Genomic DNA, 20,606 nt, shown 5'->3' on the forward strand with positions numbered 1-20,606 from the left:
CTCAAAGCCTTTACAATACCCGTCCAAGTCACAGGCAGACAGAGATAATGAATTGGAAGTGCACCCAGCCCGTTATGAGTGCCGCAGTTTACACTTTGCTCTTGGTTCGCTGGGCCTGTATCCGTCAGGCAGAACGAGGGACGTGGCGAGGGGGTTGGAGGCTGGGGTGTGGGGAAAGAAAAGTGATCCGCGCACCCTGGGTAACATGCGGCATACTGCAACTCCAGTAACAATGTCAGACCATCAACATCAGGCATTACATAAGGCTCTGTCTCCAGGCGCTGCTACTATTTTTATCAGAGACCAGTGTGCTAGGAACATATAATGTCAAAAAGGGGGGAAAAGCCTTGGGGTTTCCATTGGGGAGTTTCTCTCCAGTATCAGAAAGGCTCCAGCATTATAATCTGCTTCTCTGCATTAGTTACAGGCAGGTCTGAATTTCAACATCTGGCAGCGAGGGAAGCTACCAAACAAACTGATGTCTACTATATCAGGATGGGGATTTAAATAAATCAGATTCTAAATTTGGATCGTTGGAGGGATTTGGCTCAAAGAGGACGGTAATCCCATCTCAACGGTCAGAACCCTCTTTAGTTCTAATCTCCACCCCCTCCGTGACGACTCACTGCTGGATTACTTGGGGCCACTGGTCCCAGCTGCCTTTCGAATGTTTTTTTCCTCCCAGGATGTGAAGTTCTGGGGTGCTTCTGACTGCAAGAAGCATCACAGCCAAACCTGGCCTCGACCCCTCCCTGGTGTCTTAAGCACCAACAAGGTGGGGGTCACCAGATAGCCACCAGAAGCTGGTCAGGACGTCGATCCCAGATGGGGATGGTGGGACTGATGTATGAAGAGAGATTGATTAGGTTAGAAATCATAGAAACCCTACAGTGCAGAAGGAGGCCATTCGGCCCATCGAGTCTGCACCGACCACAATCCCACCCAGGCCCTACCCCCACATATTTTACCCACTAATCCCTCTAACCTACACATCCCAGGACTCTAAGGGGCAATTTTTTAACCTGGCCAATCAACCTAACCCGCACATCTTTGGACTGTGGGAGGAAACCGGAGCACCCGGAGGAAACCCACGCAGACACGAGGAGAATGTGCAAACTCCACACAGACAGTGACCCGAGCCGGGAATCGAACCCGGGACCCTGGAGCTGTGAAGCAGCAGTGCTAACCACTGTGCTACCGTGCCGCCCATTGTGCTACCGTGCCGCCCATTATAGGATTGTTTTCACTGGAGTTCAGACGAATGAGGGGGGGATCTCATAGAGACTTATAAAATTCTAACAGGAGTAGACAGGGTAGATGCAGGGAGGATGTTCTTGATGGTGGGAGAGTCCAGAACCTGGGGTTACAGTCTGAGGATTCGGGGTAGACCATTTAGGACGGAGGTGAGGAGACATTTCTTCACCCAAAGAGAGTGGAGTGTAGGAGGCTTAGGGGTGATCTTATAGAGGTCTATAAAATAATGAGGGGCATAGATACGATAGATAGTCAACATCTTTTCCCAAAGGTAGGGGAATATAAAACTAGAGGGTATAGGTTTAAGGTGAGAGGGGAGAGGTTCAGAGGGGCAATTTTTTCACACAGGGCATGAGTGTCTGGAACAAGCTGCCAGAGGTAGTAGTAGAGGCGGGTACAATTTTGTCTTTTAAAAAGCGTTTAGACAGTTAGATGGGTATAGAGGGATGTGGGCCAAATGCGGGCAATTGGGACTAGCTTAGGGGTTAAAAAAAGGGGTGGCATGGACAAGTTGGGCCAAACGGCCTGTTTCCATGCTGTAAATCTCTAAAGAGTGGTGAGCCTGTGGAATTCATTACCGCAGGAAGCAGTTGATACCAAAACATTGAATGTATTCAAGAGGCGGCTGGATATAGCACTTGGGGCGAATGGGATCAAAGGTTATGGGGAGAAAGCAGGATTAGACTGTTGAGTTGGGCGATCAGCCACGATCGTGACGAATGGCGGAGCAGCTCGACGGGCCGAATGGCCTCCTCCAATCTTCTCTGTTTCTAGCCTGGGGCCCAGCCACTTGTGGAACTCCCAGTTCCGGTGGACATCCCGATGCAGAGTTTGGATGAGGCTTGTGCAGGATGGGTTTCCCAGCTTCCCATCTCACCTGCCATGCAGGTGAACGTTTTCTCAAGGAGGGCGGGGGGCGGGAGGAGAGGGGGGCGGGGGGAGGAGAGAGAGGGGGCGGGGGGGGTGGTTTGGTGGGGGCAAGACACTTGTACGTGCTTCAGAAAAAAGAACATTGATGCAGGAGGAGCAGCCCGTCAGCAGAAATGTGAATCAGAAGAACCAGGTGCTGATAGAAATGCAACTCCAAAGGGTGTTAAACTGTGGGCAAAGTGGATCCCAAATTTATAGAAGATGTAGGGAGAGAATAGCGGGATATGGTCCGAGTAAGGGCAGAAGGTTTTTTTTTTAAAGTTAGGGCATCATGATCAGCACGGGCGTGGAGGGCCGAAGGGCCTGTTCCTGTGTTGTACTGTTCTTTGTTCAACATCAAATTCCTCATCCGGATGGGGATAAATGGAATCGGATTTCTGTTTGGAAAGTAAAAGATTTGCAGGGCTACCAGACTTAAATGGACAACTCTTTCAAAGTGCCAGCAGGGGGTGGATGGGCTGAATGACTTCCTCCCGTGATCACAGAATCCTGACAGTGCAGAAAGTGGCCATTCAGTCCATCCAGTCTGCACCGAGTTCCTGAAAGAGCGTCGCACACGGGGCCCCCCCTTCCGCCCTATCCCAGTAACCCCTCGCGTTTACCGCGGCTAATCCACCTCACCTGCACATCTTCGGGCTGAAAGGTGATGAAAGATTTTATCCCGGAGAGAATTTTAAAAAAAAGGAAGTAACGTTCAGATAGCCTCTCAAGAGATTTGACAGGTGGGATTACGCAACGTGGGCAGAATGAAAAGGGAATGTGTTTGTCAGGACCCAGGGCACAAATTGTATTCGAGCTTTGAAAATGTTCTGCAGGATGGAGTGGCTGCAGTTACCAATCAATGAAATCAGAGTTAGATAGCTCGTCTGAAATGAGATGCTCAAAGGACTCTCGGCAGCTGGGACCCTATTTAAAAATGCAGATCCTCAAGGCTTTTGATTTGGTTGATCCCGGAATGTTTTTGCCTTCCTCTCAAAAGGAAACCCAAGGGCTATTTCCCCATTAAGACAGAAAAGCCCCAATCCCAAGAGCATGCAGACATTCCAGCCCTTTCCTTCAGATACTTACAATGGCTGTGAAACACTGCAAACAAGACAGTAATGGGACAGTTAGTTCACCAGCTCACCTTGGTGAGTTATAACCCTGCATGGGTGAGGAACGTGAGTGACCTGTGCTTTAAGGCAATACTTACGCTGTTGGGGCTGGATTCTCCCCCATTGCACAAACACCGAATGGAAGTTGATGCTTCAGACTTTTTAAGGACCCTGACACTTCTCTACCCATCTTCAGCTCTGATATTGGACTCGAAATGTTAACTGGGTTTCTCTCTCTCCAGAGATGCTGCCAGACCCACTGAGCTTTTCCAGTGTGTTTCCGCTTTTATTTAAGAAGTTTCCCCTCCAAGAGAAATTGCTGCAACTTTCAGGACTCCTGGGTTAAAGAAAGGTGGGCCAGCAAGTTTCATAGAGTCCCTACAGTGCAGAAGGAGGCCATTCGGCCCATCGAGTCTGCACCGACAACAATCCCAGCCAGGTCCTATCCCCGTAACCCCACATATCCACCCCATTAATCCCTCTAGCCTATTTATCCCGGGACACTAAGGGGCAATTTACCATGGCCAATGCACCTAACCTGCACATCGTTGGACTGTGGGAGGAAACCGGAGCACCCGGAGGAAACCCAAGCGGACACGGGGAGAATGTGCAAACTCCACACAGACAGTGAGCCAAGCCGGGAATCGAACCCAGACCTCTGGAGCTGTGAGGCAGCAGTGCTAACCACTGTGCCACCGTGCCGCCCAGTTTACAACACTGGTTCCGCTCAACCACTATTGCGGATATCTTCTCCATTCAGAATTGTGGACATTTCCATTCTAAGTAGAAACACTTGAGTGAACAGACAGAAGGAGAGAATGAACCCAAATTTAATTGGAGTTGCAATGAGGGATATAGGAAGGGGAGGAGACCGTTCAGCCCCTCAAGCTTGCTCCAATGCAAAAGTCAATGAGATCATGGCCGATCTGTGACATAACTTTGCTCTCTATCCCTCAAATGCTTTGGTTAATTTAAAATTTAAGGTTGAAAGGCTTTTTGCAAACAACTGATAGCTCATCAATGGCCTTTGTGCAATAAACAAGTTTCCTAATTTCACCCCCCAACTTTATCCCCCCTTTCCTCACCTTTTCTCCCCCTTTGCCTCCCCTTTTCTCAATTTTACCTCCCTTCCCCATCCATCCCTCCCTCCCCCATCCATCCCTCCCTCCCCCACATCTTCATCTGTCCCAGTTTATCCTCTGATTCCACCTTCTCTGCCATTTGGCTATTCACACCTTCTATTCTCTCTATGGGCTGCCATTAGCAGCCTTTCCCTTTTTTTGTGGCTATGACTGATCTTTCATTCCCTCCCCCTGCAGTATAAACATCTCCCACTTTCCGTGCCTTTTAGCTTTGACAAAGGGTCATCTGGACTCAAAACGTCAGCTCTTTTCTCTCCTTCCAGATGCTGCCAGACCCGCTGAGATTTTCCAGCATTTTCTCTTCTAGTTTCAGATTCCAGCATCCGCAGTAATTTGCTTTTTTCCTCATTTCAATCCTGCTTCTAATTTTTAAAGGCATGTCCCCTTCTTCTAGACTCAACACTTCTCTCTATCTACCCTACCGGCTTCCCACTAATATGTCTCAAAAACTTCGATCAATATCACCCTGGACGTTTGTAAATTCCAGGGAATACAACTCTAGTTCCTCATAGTTCAACCCTCGCGATCCAGGTATCACACCGATAGACCTACGCTGCACTCTCTCCCTGCACAGCATAGCGTGCGGTGCCTAAAGTTGCTCACAGAACCTCCAAGGTATGGCTAACCAGGAATTTGTCCAGGAAAAGTTCAAGCACAAATTGGTGGAGGGACAGTTTGTGGTGCTGGGAGAGATACTGAAGGTTATTTCAACTATGTTTGCCTTCATCGGCCGGGGCATTGAGCTTAAAAATTGGCAAGTCATGTTGCAGCTTTATAGAACCTTAGTTAGGCCGCACTTGGAATATGGTGTTCAATTCTGGTCACCACACCACCGGAAGGATGTGGAGGCTTTGGAGAGGGTACAGAAAATATTTACCAGGATGTTGCCTGGTATGGAGGGCATCAGCTATGGGGAGAGGTTGGAGAAACTTGGTCTGTTGTCACTGGAACGACGGAGGTTGAGGGGTGACCTGATAGGAGTCTATAAAATTATGAGGGGCATGGGCAGAGTGGATAGGTCAGAAGCTTTTTCCCAGGGTGCAAGAGTCAATTACTAGGGGGCACAGGTTTAAGGTGCGAGGGGCAAGGCTTAAAGATGTACGAGGCAAATTTTTTTTACACAGAGGGTGGTGGGTGCCTGGAACGTACTGCCAGGGGAGGTAGTGGAAGCGGATACAATAGTGAGTTTTAAGGGGCATCTGGACAAATACATGAATAGGATGGGAATAGAGGGATATGGTCCCCGGAAGGGTAGGGGGTTTTAGTTCAGTCGGGGCAGCATGGTCGGTGCAGGCTTGGAAGGCCGAAGGGCCTGTTCCTGTGCTGTAATTTTCTCTGTTCTTTGATACGGCAAAAAGTGCATCCCAGGAAATTACGAGTGCTTCCCATGACGTTTACCAATCATGATGGATATAAAAGCACTGGAGAGAGTGACAGAAAGAATTTTACAAGGACAGAATTGAGAGGACTATTAGGAAAGGCTGAACAGGCTCGGGCTCTTTTCTCCTGAAGAGGGAAGCCTGGGTGGGGATGGGGGTGACACGATGGAGGTAGACAGTTGTTTGGCCGAGGAGGCGCTACCCCTGCCTCAGAGCCAGAAACTCCAGGTTCATTTCCCACTCGGGGATGAGTTGGCCACAGGAGGAGGATTCGTGGCACACTTCGAAGGGTTGGTTAATAGCCCGCTGATCCTTCCAACGCTTCCCCATTATCCCCCAAAGAGAAAAGGAAAGTGCGTGTGAAGATACAAAACAAACAGAAACCTAATGGCGGGGGAAGGGGGGGGGTCTTCAAAATTTGAAAGGATTAATAGGGTAGACAAAGAGACGATGTGTGGGGCAAGTGCAACATTAGGGGCTAAGTCAGTAATAAATTCAGTGATGAATTCAGGAGAAATGTCTTTACTCAATGGTTAGAATGCTGAACTTGCTACCACAAGTGGGCGAAGCAAAGATGCCTTTATTTATTTATTAGTGTCACAAGTAGGCTTACATTAACACCGCAATGAAGTTACTGTGAAAATCCCCTAGTCGCCACACTCCGGCGCCTGTTCGGGTACACTGAGGGAGAATTCAGCATGGCCAATACACCTAACCAGCACATCTTTCAGACTGTGGGAGGAAACCGGAGCGCCCGGAGGAAACCCACGCAGACATGGGGAGAACGTGCAAACTCCACACAGACAGTGACCCAAGCCGGGTCTCGAACCCGGGTCTCTAGTGCTGTGAGGCAGCAGTGCTAACCACCGTGCTGCCCATACCTGCTGAGTTTAAGAGGAAGATGGGTAAATACATGAGGGAGACAGCAATACTGAAGAAGGTTATGTGATGGGGTCAGATGAAGAGGGGTGGGTGGGGTTTTTGTGGAGCATAAACACTGTCTCGACCTGTTGGGCTGAATTGTCTGATTCTGTAAAACATTTTCTAATTCCAAGCAATTACTCGTTGAAGTTCTTCAACAGTGAATTTTTTATACACAGATAATCTATCACTTGCAGGCAAGTAAGGCTTTCATTTAATTAATTTAATAAATCATGTCACACCAACAATGCGCAAGATGGTTCCATTGTGGGGGTGAGTCTAGTCTTATCATCCTGTATATACATGTATACATGTGGACAAGTTTCTATGGAAACACTGCAGGAGATTCCAACTGGAACCTGCATACAGAGCCCCCTTGGGCTACTAGAGCCTCTGCCTTCCGCTGTGGTAGCCTGCTGCTTAACACGAAGCAATCCAGTGAGAAAGGCTCTCTGCTTTGGCCAAGCAAAACAGCTCCGTGAAAGAGAAACCATAAGATATAGGAGCAGAATTAGGCCATTCGGCCCATCGAGTCTGCTCCACCATTCAATCATGGCTGATAAGTGGTTTCCCATTCTCCCCCCTTTTCCCCGTAACCTTTGATCCCCTTACCAATCAGGAACCCACCTATCTCAGTCTTAAATACACTCAATGAGCCGGTTTCCACAGCACTCTATGGCAATGAATTCCACAGATTCACCGCACTCTGGCTGAAGAAATTCCTCCTCATCTCGGTTCTAAAGGGCCGTCCCTTTACCACTCTAATGGCTTCTGGGGTCCGTCTAGTCGGAAACTCTTACATTAAGTTAAACTGTGGGGTAACAAGAATAAAAAGCAGTTTTCTCCGTCATTGGACAGACAGCAGCTAAATACAGGCATGGAAAACAAGACCCTGAATATCACAGCATTAAATAGCCAAGATTCAAGAGATTATACTTACTGTAACCCATTCCCTGCACAAAGTACTTGAAGGCTTCAGTCAGCTTGCCAGGCTAGGGTGGAAACACAGACTGTCATTAATCAACGTACTTATTTTTGCCAACACATTTGAAGTAAAACGTAAACAAGACGCTGTCATTGCATCAATGTGCAGCGAGCCAGTATTGACAGGATGGGCCAAATGACCTCCTCCTGCACCACAAATTACTAGGGTTCTATGTACTGGGGGCCAATAGTAAAACATCGACTCCCCCCATCTGAGCCAGGCGTTATGTGTGGGAAGACCACAGTCCAGATAGAGGCAAGGAGCACCGTCTAGAAAAATAGAAACATAGGGATTAGGAGCAGAAGGAGGCAATTCAGCCCTTCGAGCCTGCTCCGCCATTCAAATCAGATCATGGCTGATCTCTCCCTGGTCTCAAATCCCCCTCCCCACCTGTTCCCTATATCCCTTTATCCCGTTTTTATTAGAAATATATCTGTCTCCTTCTTGAAACCATTCAATGATTCAGACTCCACCGCGCTATGGGGGCAGCGAGTTCCACAAATTCACCACCCTCTCTGCGAGAAGTAGTTCCTCCTCATCTCAGTTTCAATCTGCTGCCTCAGCCCATACCTGTGACCTCTTGTTCTAGATTGCCCCATAAGAGGAAACATTTGTCGACATTTACTCTTTCAATTCTTTTTAGAATTTTATATACCTCGATCAGATCTCCCACTCATCCTTCTAAACTCCAGCGAGTACAACCTCAAACTTAACTCGCTCCTCATACGTCAACCCTTTCATCCCTGGTGAACCTCCTCTGAACTGGCAAGGAAAATGAGAGGCCGTTAGTTTAATAAGGCCTGAGGGGCAATTTCCTTTCTAAGTATTTGGCATTGTGCGCATGGTACCTGATGTTCCCTCTGAATCATATGCTTACACAGCCAATAGCTCTCAGGTAAGCCTGCCCCTTTAAGTTACTCTGCACGTGTGGCCATGCCAAAATATTTAAAGGGCCCATGCACTTAAACACTTTTTTTTCCCCCCCCACAGTGCACGAACAACGTATTACATTGGCGGTACAGTATTGCTTTTGCTTGCAAAATAACTTAAGGGGGATTGCGTCTGAGAGCTCGCGTAGTATCTTCCAGGGAGTTGCGCAACTGGGTGCGTGCAGCTGACATTGGTGTGTTAGTTGGTGGAAGAGATGAGTTTGCGCTCATGAATTTACATCCCAGCTACGTGACTGAGAAGTACTCTGTGGCAAGCAGGCACCTGCTCGTAGGGAAGGAAGGCAACTTGGTCACCTTCGGCATCCTCGCTCACAGCCCTGAGCAGAGGAGGATCCCTGGTCAACTGTTTGGAATAAGATCTAAAGGTCTTCACTGTGGGAATATCAAATGGACAAAATTCTCTGTACAACCCATTCCAAATCAAACACAAATGACTGTCCAACAAGTTGGAAGGGGAGGTGGATTTGATGATCTGATTGAACGGCGGAGCAGGCTTGAAGGGTTGAATTTGCCTACTTCCTATTGAGAGCTTTCGATAAGGAGAGTGGAACTTTTTCTAGTTACAATGCTTGTCCTACTAAAAGAGGACTTTTAAGGGGCGTCTTGACAAATACATAAATAGGATGGGAATAGAGGTCCCCGGAAGGGTAGGGGGTTTTAGTTCAGTCGGGCAGCATGGTCGGTGCAAGCTTGGAGGGCCGAAGGGCCTGTTCCTGTGTTGCAATTTTCTTTCTTCAAGTTTTCTATTCTATTTGAGCCTTGTTTGACTAATGATCCCTGGACTGATCTGGTTCCTAACTCCCTCTTTCAGGTCATGGTGCTTCACACATCATTCCTCAATGAGATCTTTGGCCTCCGCCACTCTGAGACCAACTACTAGGATGTGTAGACGAGGGGGCAGAACTCATCTGATAACATTGCCTTTAAGAGGGACCCACCATCCGTCACTCTGGGCAAGATGGACTTGATGGTTTGAGTTATAAGGAGAGGCTGGATAGACTGGGAATTTTTTCTCTGGAGCACAGAAGGCTGAGGGGTGATCTTATAGAGGTCTATAAAATAATGAGGGGCACAGATCAGCTAGATAGTCAATATCTTTTCCCAAAGGTAGGGGGAGTCTAAAACTAGAGGGCAAAGGTTTAAGGTGAGAGGGGAGAGATACAAAAGTGTCCAGTGGGGCAATTTTTTCACACAGAGGGTGGTGAGTGTCTGGTACGAGCTGCCAGAGGTAGTAGTAGAGGCGGGTACAATTTTGTCTTTTAAAAAGCGTTTAGACAGTTAGATGGGTACATAGAACATAGAACATTACAGCGCAGAACAGGCCCTTCGGCCCACGATGTTGCACCGACCAGTTAAAAAAAAACTGTGACCCTCCAACCTAAACCAATTTCTTTTCGTCCATGAACCTATCTACGGATCTCTTAAACGCCCCCAAACTAGGCGCATTTACAACTGATGCTGGCAGGGCATTCCAATCCCTCACCACCCTCTGGGTAAAGAACCTACCCCTGACATCGGTTCTATAACTACCCCCCCTCAATTTAAAGCCATGCCCCCTCGTGCTGGATTTCTCCATCAGAGGAAAAAGGCTATCACTATCCACCCTATCTAAACCTCTAATCATCTTATATGTTTCAATAAGATCCCCTCTTAGCCGCCGCCTTTCCAGCGAAAACAATCCCAAATCCCTCAGCCTCTCCTCATAGGATCTCCCCTCCATACCAGGCAACATCCTGGTAAACCTCCTCTGCACCCTCTCCAAAGCCTCCACATCCTTCCTGTAATGTGGGGACCAGAACTGCACACAGTACTCCAAGTGCGGCCGCACCAGAGTTGTGTACAGTTGCAACATAACGCTACGACTCCTAAATTCAATCCCCCTACCAATAAACGCCAAGACACCATATGCCTTCTTAACAACCTTATCTACTTGATTCCCAACTTTCAGGGATCTATGCACACATACACCTAGATCCCTCTGCTCCTCCACACTATTCAAAGTCCTCCCGTTAGCCCTATACTCAACACATCTGTTATTCCTACCAAAGTGAATTACCTCACACTTCTCCGCATTAAACTCCATCCGCCACCTCTCGGCCCAACTTTGCAACCTGTCTAAGTCTTCCTGCAAACTACGACACCCTTCCTCACTGTCTACTACACCACCGACTTTGGTGTCATCAGCAAATTTGCTAATCCACCCAACTATACCCTCATCCAGATCATTAATAAATATTACAAACAGCAGTGGCCCCAAAACAGATCCCTGAGGTACACCACTTGTAACCGCACTCCATGATGAATATTTACTATCAACCACCACCCTCTGTTTCCTATCCGCTAGCCAATTCCTGATCCAATTTCCTAGATCACCCCCAATCCCATACATCTGCATTTTCTGCAGAAGCCTACCATGGTGAACCTTATCAAACGCCTTACTAAAATCCATATATACCACGTCCACTGCCTTGCCCCCATCCACCTCCTTGGTCACTTTCTCAAAAAACTCAATAAGGTTAGTAAGGCACGACCTACCTGCCACAAAACCATGCTGACTATCACCTATCAATTCATTACTCTCCAAATAACTATAAATCCTATCCCTTATAATTTTTTCCAACATCTTGCCGACAACAGAAGTGAGACTCACCGGTCTATAATTCCCGGGGAAGTCTCTGTTCCCCTTCTTAAACAATGGGACAACATTCGCTAACCTCCAATCTTCTGGTACTATACCAGAGGCCAACGACGACCTGAAGATCAGAGCCAGAGGCTCTGCAATCACTTCTCTTGCCTCCCAGAGAATCCTTGGATAAATCCCATCCGGACCAGGGGATTTATCTATTTTCAGACCCTCCAGAATATCCTGCACATCCTCCTTATCAACTGTAATACTGTCTATTCTACTCCCCTGCAACCCAGTGTCCTCCTCAGCTATATTCATGTCCCCTTGCGTGAACACCGAAGAGAAATATTGGTTCAATGCTTCACCAATCTCCTCCGGTTCCACACATAACTTCCCTCTGCCATCTATAACTGGCCCTAAACTTGCCCTAACCAACCTTCTGTTCTTGACATACCTATAGAACGCCTTAGGATTCTCTTTAACCCTATCCGCCAAAGTCTTCTCATGTCCCCTTTTAGCCCTTCTAAGCTCGCTCTTCAACTCCCTCTTAGCCAATCTAAAGCTTTCTAGTGCACTACCCGAGTGCTCACGTCTCATCCGAACATAAGCCTCCTTTTTCTTTTTAACCAACAAAGAAACTTTTTTGGTGCACCACGGTTCCCTAGCCCTACCAATTCCTCCTTGCCTGACAGGGACATACCTATCACAGACTCGCAGTAGCTGCTCCTTGAAAAAACTCCACATGTCGGACGTTCCCAGTCCCTGTAATCTCCTAGTCCAACCTATGTTTCCTAATTCTCTCCTAATAGCCTAATAGGGTAAGATGAGTATAGAGGGATATGGGCCAAATGCAGGCAATTGGGATTAGCTTAGTGATTTTAAAAAAATAGGGCGGCATGGACAAGTTGGGCCGAAGGGCCTGTTTCCATGCTGTTAATCTCTATGACTCTAAGATGTAACTTTTTTAATGTTAGCCACATGGCTAAAATCCATCTAATCATCCATTTAAAAATCAGTCGCATGAGCATAATATCAGTCTACTTTCTCAGAAGACTAAGGAAATTTGGCATGTCAGCTACAATGCTCACCAATGTCTACAGATGCACCATAGAAAGCATTCTTTCTGGTTGTATCACAGCTTGGTATGGGCTCCTGCTCTGCCCAAGACCGCAAGAAACTACAAAGGTCGTGAATGTAGCCCAGTCCCATCACGCAAACCAGCTTCCCATCCATTGACTCTGTCTACACTTCCTGCTGCCTAGGAAAAGCAGCCAGCAAAATCAAGGACCCCACGCACCCCGGACATTCTCTCTTCCACCTTCTTCCGTCGAGAAAAAGATACAAAAGTCTGAGATCACGTACCAACCGATTCAAGAACAGCTTCTTCCCTGCTGCCATCAGACTTTTGAATGGACCTAACTCGCATTAAGTTGATCTTTCTCTACACCTTAGCTATGACTGTAACACTACATTCTGCACCCTCTCTTTTCCTTCTCTATGAACGGTATGCTTTGTCTATATAGTGTGCAAGAAACAATACTTTTCACTGTATACTAGTACATGTGACAATAACAAATCAAATCGTAGGTGTAACTGCATTCCAACAATCACACAGATAAGATTCAACTAGACTCCATTGCCAGTCAACAAGTCAGGGAAGAAAAGAATTGAAATCGAAATAACCAGACTATTGAGGGGTGAAACACAGGTTTCAACACAGGGCGGCACACACACAAAACACACACTGCGCTGACTCACATTTAACATCTCCAAATGTCTTACTCTCGAACACGGAGATGTAAATGCTGAGAAGAAGTGCAAGCTGTCGAAATACTAGAAGATTGAAGCAAATTACAGCTAAAAATAGAGGTCCATCTAAAAAGAGGCTGCATCGAGGAACATTCATTCCAAACACTTAGAATCAGGTTTCCACAAAGAGTGAACAAGTATGGACCCGCACTCCCTCGGGAAGAGCCGGAGCCAACTCTACTTACCTGAACTACCTGTGGAAGCCCCCCACAATCTGCCATCTGCCAACAAAGTGGAAGAGAAGATAGGTTACTGCACAAGGAACAACTTGATTGCAAAGCTTCCAGCAGGTCAGGGCCAGTACATGACAGGCCCCTGAACAATCTGTGTTGGCTGCTGTATATCACCACTCCCTTTCTTAATGATCAAGAATGTTCCAGTTGTTTGACAATTCAACCGGGGACCATCTTCCCAACAGGATTTAAATAAATGTAAAGGAAGGAGCCAGAACCAGAGGTAAACTATTCTGAGGATCAATCTGGGCAAGCATTCAATCAACTATGGCAGTAAGGAGTGCTTGCAAGGCTCAGGTCAATGGGAAAACTTCCCAATACCTGGAATCTTATCTAGGAAGCTTGCTGAGGTTGTTGGAAGCCAATCACTGCAGGACATCCCTGCGTGGGTTTCCTCCGGGTGCTCCGATTTCCTTCCACAGTCCAAAGATGTGTGGGTTAGGCTGACTGGCCATGATAAATTGACCCTTAGTGTCAGGGGAATTAGCAGGATAAATATATGGGGTCATGGGAATAGGGCCTGGATGGGATTGTGGTCAGTGCAAAGCTCGGTGGGCCAAATGGCGGCCGCCTGCACTGTAGGGATTTCTATGATTCTAATTTCTCAGGGAGCAAAGCTTGGTCCAGATGCCCCAGTTGCTTCCTCATTGACATTTCCCCCGTCACCAAGTCAAGGTTGTTCATTAAATCAATTTAAATGGGAGAGTGTGTTGAACAGTAATCAATCAATAATGGAGTTTACAAATGAAACCTACTGGTGTTCTTTTTTATTCAATCATGGGACATGGGTGTCGCCGGCTGGCCAGCATTTAATGCCCATCCCTAGTTGCCCTTGTTCAGAGGGCAGTTGAGAGCCAACCACTTTGCATGTACATAAAGATGTCTCACAACACCAGGTTAAAGTCCAACAGGTTTATTTGGTATCACGAGTTTCGGAGCGCTGCTGCTGCTGCATGTAGGCCAGACCGGGTAAGGACGGCAGATTTCCTTCCCTAAAGGACATCAGTGAACCAGATGGATTTTTCCAACAATAGTTTCATGGTTATTCTTAATTCCAGATTTTTTAAATGGAATTCAAATTTCACCATCTACTGTGGCGGGATTCGAACCTGGGTACCCAGAACATGAGCTAAGTTTCTAATAGCCTAGCGATAATACCACCAGGCCATTGCATCCCCCTTCAATGGATGCGTTATTATTACAGGGAAAGATGCCTTTTAATTACCAACAATGGGGCGGCACGGTAGCACAGTGGTTAGCACTGCTGCTTCACAGCTCCAGGGTTCGATTTCCGGCTTGGGCCACTGTCTGTGTGGAGTTTGCCCATTCTCCTCGTGTCTGCGTGGGTTTCCTCCGGGTGCTCCGGTTTCCTCCCACAGTCCAAAGATGTGCGGGTTAGGTTGATTGGTCATGCTAAAATTGCCCCTTAGTGTCCTGGGATGCGTAGATTAGAGGGATTAGCGGGTAAAATATGTAGGATATGGGGGTAGGGCCTGGGTGGGGATGTTGTCGGTGCAGACTCGATGGGCCGAATGGCCTCTTTCTGCACTGTAGGGGTTTCTATGATTTCTAATTATCTGGATTCTTCAACATTTGCACTATGCTTTAAGGTACCAAAGACAGAGAGTGGAAACAATGCAGGGCTTGCAAAGAAAATCTCACCTTCAGCAGAGTTGTGTTGGTTGGGTTTAGCCTGGCATTGCACTCCACCTAGAGTCAAATCGAAAAGCATGATCACATTCAGCATTAGTTGAACCGCAGCTGCATTAAGGCATCACAATTACATCTCAGGAGGGAATGCTGTACATCCTTTGTCCGAGATATCTGCAGTCCATACAAGAGATGAACATATACAACTCTGCCCTTGTTGGTAACTGGACTGCTGACTCCTCCAGAGCATGTACTGCACACCATAACAGACCCTTTGCTGGAGTGGATTTGGATTGGCAGCTTGTCCAGTTTCAAGTCAACTTAATACCAGATGTAACAAAAACAGAGTGGTGTGAAATCCACCATACTCGGTGGAATTGTGAAGCGTGATGTACCCCATCACACATAGTGGATTGTGTAGCATGGTGTCTCGGTAAATTCCTGATCCTGCTTTGTTACAGCTGCATGCGTGAGAGCCCATTCTTCCAGCGGAGCAGGCAGAGAGGGGAGCGATTTTGGAGAGGAGAGCTGGAAGGTAAGCTGAGTTTTTGATTTTAAACTTACTTTTTCGGAGCTTTTGTTTTCAGAGCAGCAGGAAACCGGAAGTCGGCCATGGGGAGATCTGGGTAATTTTGTTTTACCCAATAAATTTGAACGGTGAGGAAACCCGAGACACTACACGTGTAGTGTCTCCCACCCCTCCCTCCTCCTCTAACCTAAAAAAAAAGACTCGGTGTGAGAACAGGTAAGCTTTTCTTTTCCTTTTTCTTTTTCTAACTCTTATTATCTTGTTGGGAGTTTGGGTGGAGAGGATGGCAGTTAGGGCAGTTCAATGCTCCTCTTGCAGGATGTGTGAGGTAAGGGACACCATTAGTGACCCTGCTGACTTCACCTGTGGGAGGTGCACCCCCCAGCTCCAGCTCTTCACAGACCGCCTTAGGGAATTGGAACTGGAACTGGATGAACTTCGGATCATTCGGGAGGCAGAGGGGGTAATAGATAGCAGTTATCGGGAAGTGGTAACACCTAAAAATGAAGCTAGCTGGGTGACAGTCAGGAGAGGGGAGAGGAGGAAGCAGTCAAGGGATCCCCTGTGGTTGTTCCCCTCCAAAATAAGTATACCGTTTTGGATACTGTGGGGGGGCGGGGGGGGGGGGGATGACCTTCCAGGGGTAAGCCATGGTGACCAGGTCTCTGGCACGGAGTCGGGCTCTGTGGCTCAGAAGGGAAAGGGGGAGAATAGGAGAGCAATAGTAGTGGGGGACTCAATAGTTAGAGGCACAGACAGGCGGTTCTGTGGGCGCGAATGAGACTCCAGGATGGTAGCCTGTCTCCCTGGTGCCGGGGTCCTGGATGTCTCTGAGCAGGGAGAAAGCATCCTAAAAGGGGAGGGTAATCAGACAGACGTCATTGTTCCCATTGGTACAAATGACGTGGGCAGAAAGAGCAGGGAGGTCCTGCAAGAGCAATTTAGGGAGTTAGGTAAAGGCTAGAAAATAGGACCTCTCGGGTAGCAATCTCTGGATTACTCCCCGTGCCACGTGCTAGTGAGGCTAGGAACAGGGAAATTGTGCAGCTGAACATGTGGCTAAAGAACTGGTGCAGGAGGGAGGGTTTCAGATTCGTGGATCAGTGGGAAGTCTTCCGGGGAGGATGGGATCTGTACAAAAAGGACAGGTTACACCTGAACTGGAGGGGCATCAATATCCTGGCTGGGAGGTTTGCGAGTGTGGTTCGGGTGGGTTTAAACCAATGCGGCAGGGGGGGTGGGGATCAGAACAATAGGTCAGCAAGCGTAGAGGCTGGGGACGAGCATGGGGCCAAGACAAGGCTACCTAAGAGGAAGAGCAATCTGGGGGAGGATGAACTCAGTGGGCCTGGAGGTCTGGAGTGCATCTGCTTAAATGCAAGGAGCGTAACAGGCAAGACAGATGAACTTAGAGCCTTAATGCATGCGCGGAACTTGGATGTGGTTGCAGTGACAGAGACTTGGTTAAAAGAAGGACAGGACTGGCTGCTGAATATTCCGGGGTATAAGTGTTTTAGGCGAGGCAGAGGAGGGGCTAGAAGAGGTGGGGGAGTAGCAATACTGGTTAGGGAGCATATTACAGCGTTACAGAGGATGGACAATTTGGAAGGATCATGTAACGAGACACTGTGAGTAGAGCTCAGAAACAGGAGGGGCGCAGTCACTATGCTGGGGGTATACTACAGGCCTCCCAACAGCCCACGGGAAGTTGAAGAACGGATATGTAAGGAGATTGTGGACAGGTGTAGAAAAAATAGGGTTGTTGTAGTGGGAGACTTTAATTTCCCTCTTATAGACTGGAAATCCCTTAGGGCTGGGGGTTCGGACGGGGAGGAATTTGTAAAATGTGTCCAGGAAGGTTCTTTGGAACAATATGTTGATAGTCCAACTAGAGAGGGGGCTATACTGGACCTAGTACTGGGGAATGAGCCCGGTCAGGTCATCAAAGTTTCAGTGGGGGAACATGTGGCGAACAGTGACCACAAGTCTGTAAACTTTCGGATAGTCATGGAAAAGGATGAGTGTTGTCCTATGGTAAGGTGCTGAACTGGGGGAAGGCTAACTACAGCCGGATTAGGCAGGATTTGGTGGTTGTTGATTGGGAGAGGCTGTTCGAGGGTAAATCCACATCTGGCATCTGGGAGTCTTTTAAGGAGCAGTTGATAGGAGTGCAGGACAGGCATGTGCCTGTAAAGAGGAAGGGCAGGAAAGGTAGGATTCGAGAGCCGTGGTTAACCAGAGAAATTGTGGGTCTAATCAAAAAGAAAAAAGAGGCATACATAAGGTCCAGGCAGCTAAAAACAGATGAAGCACTGGAGGAATACAGAGAAAGTAGAAAAGAACTAAACAGGGAGTTAGAAGGGCAAAAAGGGGTCACGAAATGTCCTTGGCAGACAGGATTAAGGAGAATCCCAAGGCATTTTATACATACGTTAGGAACAAGAGGGTTGTCAGAGAAAGAGTCAGACCTCTCAAGAACAAAGGAGGGGAATTATGCTTAGAACCCAAGGAAGTAGGTGAGATCCTAAATGAATACTTTGCATCAGTATTCACAAAGGAGAGGGACACATTGATTGGTAGTGTCTCAGAGGGATGTGTAGACCCGTTAGAACAAATCTCAATTACAAAGGAGGAAGTGTTAGGTGTTTTAGGAAGCATTAAGGTAGACAAATCCCCAGGGCCAGTTGGCATCTGTCCTAGATTACTGAGAGAGACAAGAGATGAAATTGCTGGGCCTCTAACAGAAATCTTTGTTTCTTCATTGGACACAGGTGAGGTCCCAGAGGATTGGAGGATAGCAAATGTGGTCCCATTATTTAAGAAGGGTAGCAAGGATAACCCGGGTAATTATAGGCCAGTGAGTTTGACGTCCGTGGTAGGGGAATTGTTGGAGAAGATTGTTAGAGATAGGATCTATACACATTTAGAACTGAATAGTCTCATTAGCAATAGACAACATGGTTTTGTACGAGGGAGGTCAAGCCTCACAAATTTGGTTGAGTTTTTTGAGGAGGTGACAAAAATGATTGACGAGGGAAGGGCCGTGGATGTCGTCTACATGGATTTTAGTAAAGCATTTGACAAGGTCCCTCATGGCAGGCTGGTGCAAAAGGTTAAATCTCACGGGATCAAAGGTGAACTAGCTAGATGGGTGGAGAACTGGCTTGGCCACAGAAGACAGAGGGTAGCAGTGAAGGGGTCTTTTTCTGATTGGAGGTCTGTGCCTAGTGGTGTTCCGCAAGGCTCTGTACTGGGACCTCTGCTGTTTGTGATATAAATGATTTGGAAGAAGATGTAGCTGGTCTGATTAGTAAGTTTGCGGACGACACAAAGATTGCTGGAGTTGCGGATAGTGATGAACATTGTCAGAGAATACAGCAGGATATAGATAGGCTGGAAAATTGGGCGGAGATATGGCAGATGGAATTTAATCCAGATAAATGCGAAGTGATGCATTTTGGTAGGTCTAATGCAGGGGGGAGCTATACAATAAATGGCAGAACCATCAGGAGTGTAGACACACAGAGGGATCTGGGTGTGCAAGTCCACAGATCCTTAAAGGTGGCAGCACAGGTGGAAAAGGTGGTGAAGAAGGCATACGGCATGCTTGCCTTTATTGGACGGGGCACAGAGTATAAAAGTTAGCATATGATGTTGCAGTTATATAGAACATTGGTTAGGCCACATTTGGAATACTGCGTCCAGTTCTGGTCGCCACACTACCAGAAGGACGTGGAGGCTTTGGAGAGAGTGCAGAAAAGGTTTACCAGGATGTTGCCTGGTATTAGCTATGAGGTGAGATTGAGTAATCTGGGGTTGTTCTCCCTGGAAAGACGGAGGTTGAGGGGCGACCTAATAGAGGTTTATAAAATTATGAAGGGCATAGATAGGGTGAACAGTTGGAAGCTTTTTCCCAGGTCAGAAATGACAAACACAAGGGGCCACAAGTTCAAGGTGAGGGGGGCAAGTTTCAATACAGATATGCGGGGGACGTATTTTACACAGAGGGTGGTGGGGCCTGGAATGCACTGCCAAGCAAGGTGGTTGAGGCAGACATGCTAGGATCATTTAAGACTTATCTAGATAGCCACATGAACAGACTGGGAATAGAGGGATACAAACGGATGGTCTAGTTAGGAACACATGATCGGCGCAGGCTTGGAGGTCCGAAGGGCCTGTTCCTGTGCTGTATTGTTCTTTGTTTCTTTGTTTAATATAACAAAAGGAATCAGAGTAAGAAACCAGTGCGACAATGCGCACACACACTCTCACCCAGCCAGTTTCCTGAACAGGGAGTGAAAGGCAAGAAGTAAACAGAACCTTTCTGTTTATTGATCAGTTACACATGTCAGACCAGAAGAACGGGAAATGATCAAACGAGCGGCTGATGTCACCTACCACTGCCTCCACCGCGGGAGAGGTATCGCCAACAACCAGCAAAGCAGGGCACCTGAGCGGAAACAGAAAGGAAGGTTCAGGCTCACTCCACACGCTCCATCCTAACACAGGGTCTGAATGCAGCAGCCAACACAGAATTTCACTCCGTTCCAACATTCAAAATGGAATTGCGGCCGAAGAGGATAGCACAAAACACCGGGAAACCCAGGAATCACACAGAGCCTTCATTAGGGCTCTGGGAATTTTCCAAAGTGAGTCAAACGGTGCGTTCAGTAACAATTTATAACAAAGTATTATAGAATAGAATCCCTACAGTGCAGAAGGCCATTCAACCCGTCAAGTCTGCACCGGCTCTCCGACAGAGCTGCTTACCCAGACCCTATCCCCGTAACCCCATGCATTTACCCCACTAATCCCCACCTAACCTACACATCTTGGGACACTAAGGGGCAAGTTAGCATGGCCAATCCACCTAACCTACACATCTTGGGACACTAAGGGGCAAGTTAGCATGGCCAATCCACCTAACCTACACATCTTGGGACACTAAGGGGCAATTTAGCATGGCCAATCCCCCTAATTTACACATCTTGGGATACTAAGGGGCAAGTTAGCATGGCCAATCCCCCTAATTTACACACCTTTGGACACTAAGGGGCAATTGAGCATGGCCAATCCACCCTAACCTGCGCATCTGTGGAGTGTG

General features: G+C 47.5%; 1 protein-coding gene across 1 annotated transcript in view; it reads right to left on the minus strand.

Annotated features, from left to right (window-relative positions):
• Positions 1 to 3,160: 3,160 nt before the first annotated feature.
• Positions 3,161 to 20,606, minus strand: part of LOC144489236 (protein NDRG3-like) — a 40,524-nt gene continuing 23,078 nt past the window's right edge. The window contains exons 9-13 of the mRNA XM_078207081.1: positions 19,901 to 19,952; positions 14,986 to 15,033; positions 13,276 to 13,311; positions 7,661 to 7,712; positions 3,161 to 3,267 (exon numbers count right to left, since the gene is read on the minus strand). Coding sequence (XP_078063207.1) covers positions 3,176 to 3,267; positions 7,661 to 7,712; positions 13,276 to 13,311; positions 14,986 to 15,033; positions 19,901 to 19,952 — 280 coding nt within the window. The 3' untranslated portion in view covers positions 3,161 to 3,175. The remainder of the gene's footprint in view (positions 3,268 to 7,660; positions 7,713 to 13,275; positions 13,312 to 14,985; positions 15,034 to 19,900; positions 19,953 to 20,606) is intronic.

This window comes from Mustelus asterias, unplaced genomic scaffold (assembly GCF_964213995.1).
Source record: "Mustelus asterias unplaced genomic scaffold, sMusAst1.hap1.1 HAP1_SCAFFOLD_2038, whole genome shotgun sequence".
NCBI lineage: Eukaryota > Metazoa > Chordata > Chondrichthyes > Carcharhiniformes > Triakidae > Mustelus > Mustelus asterias.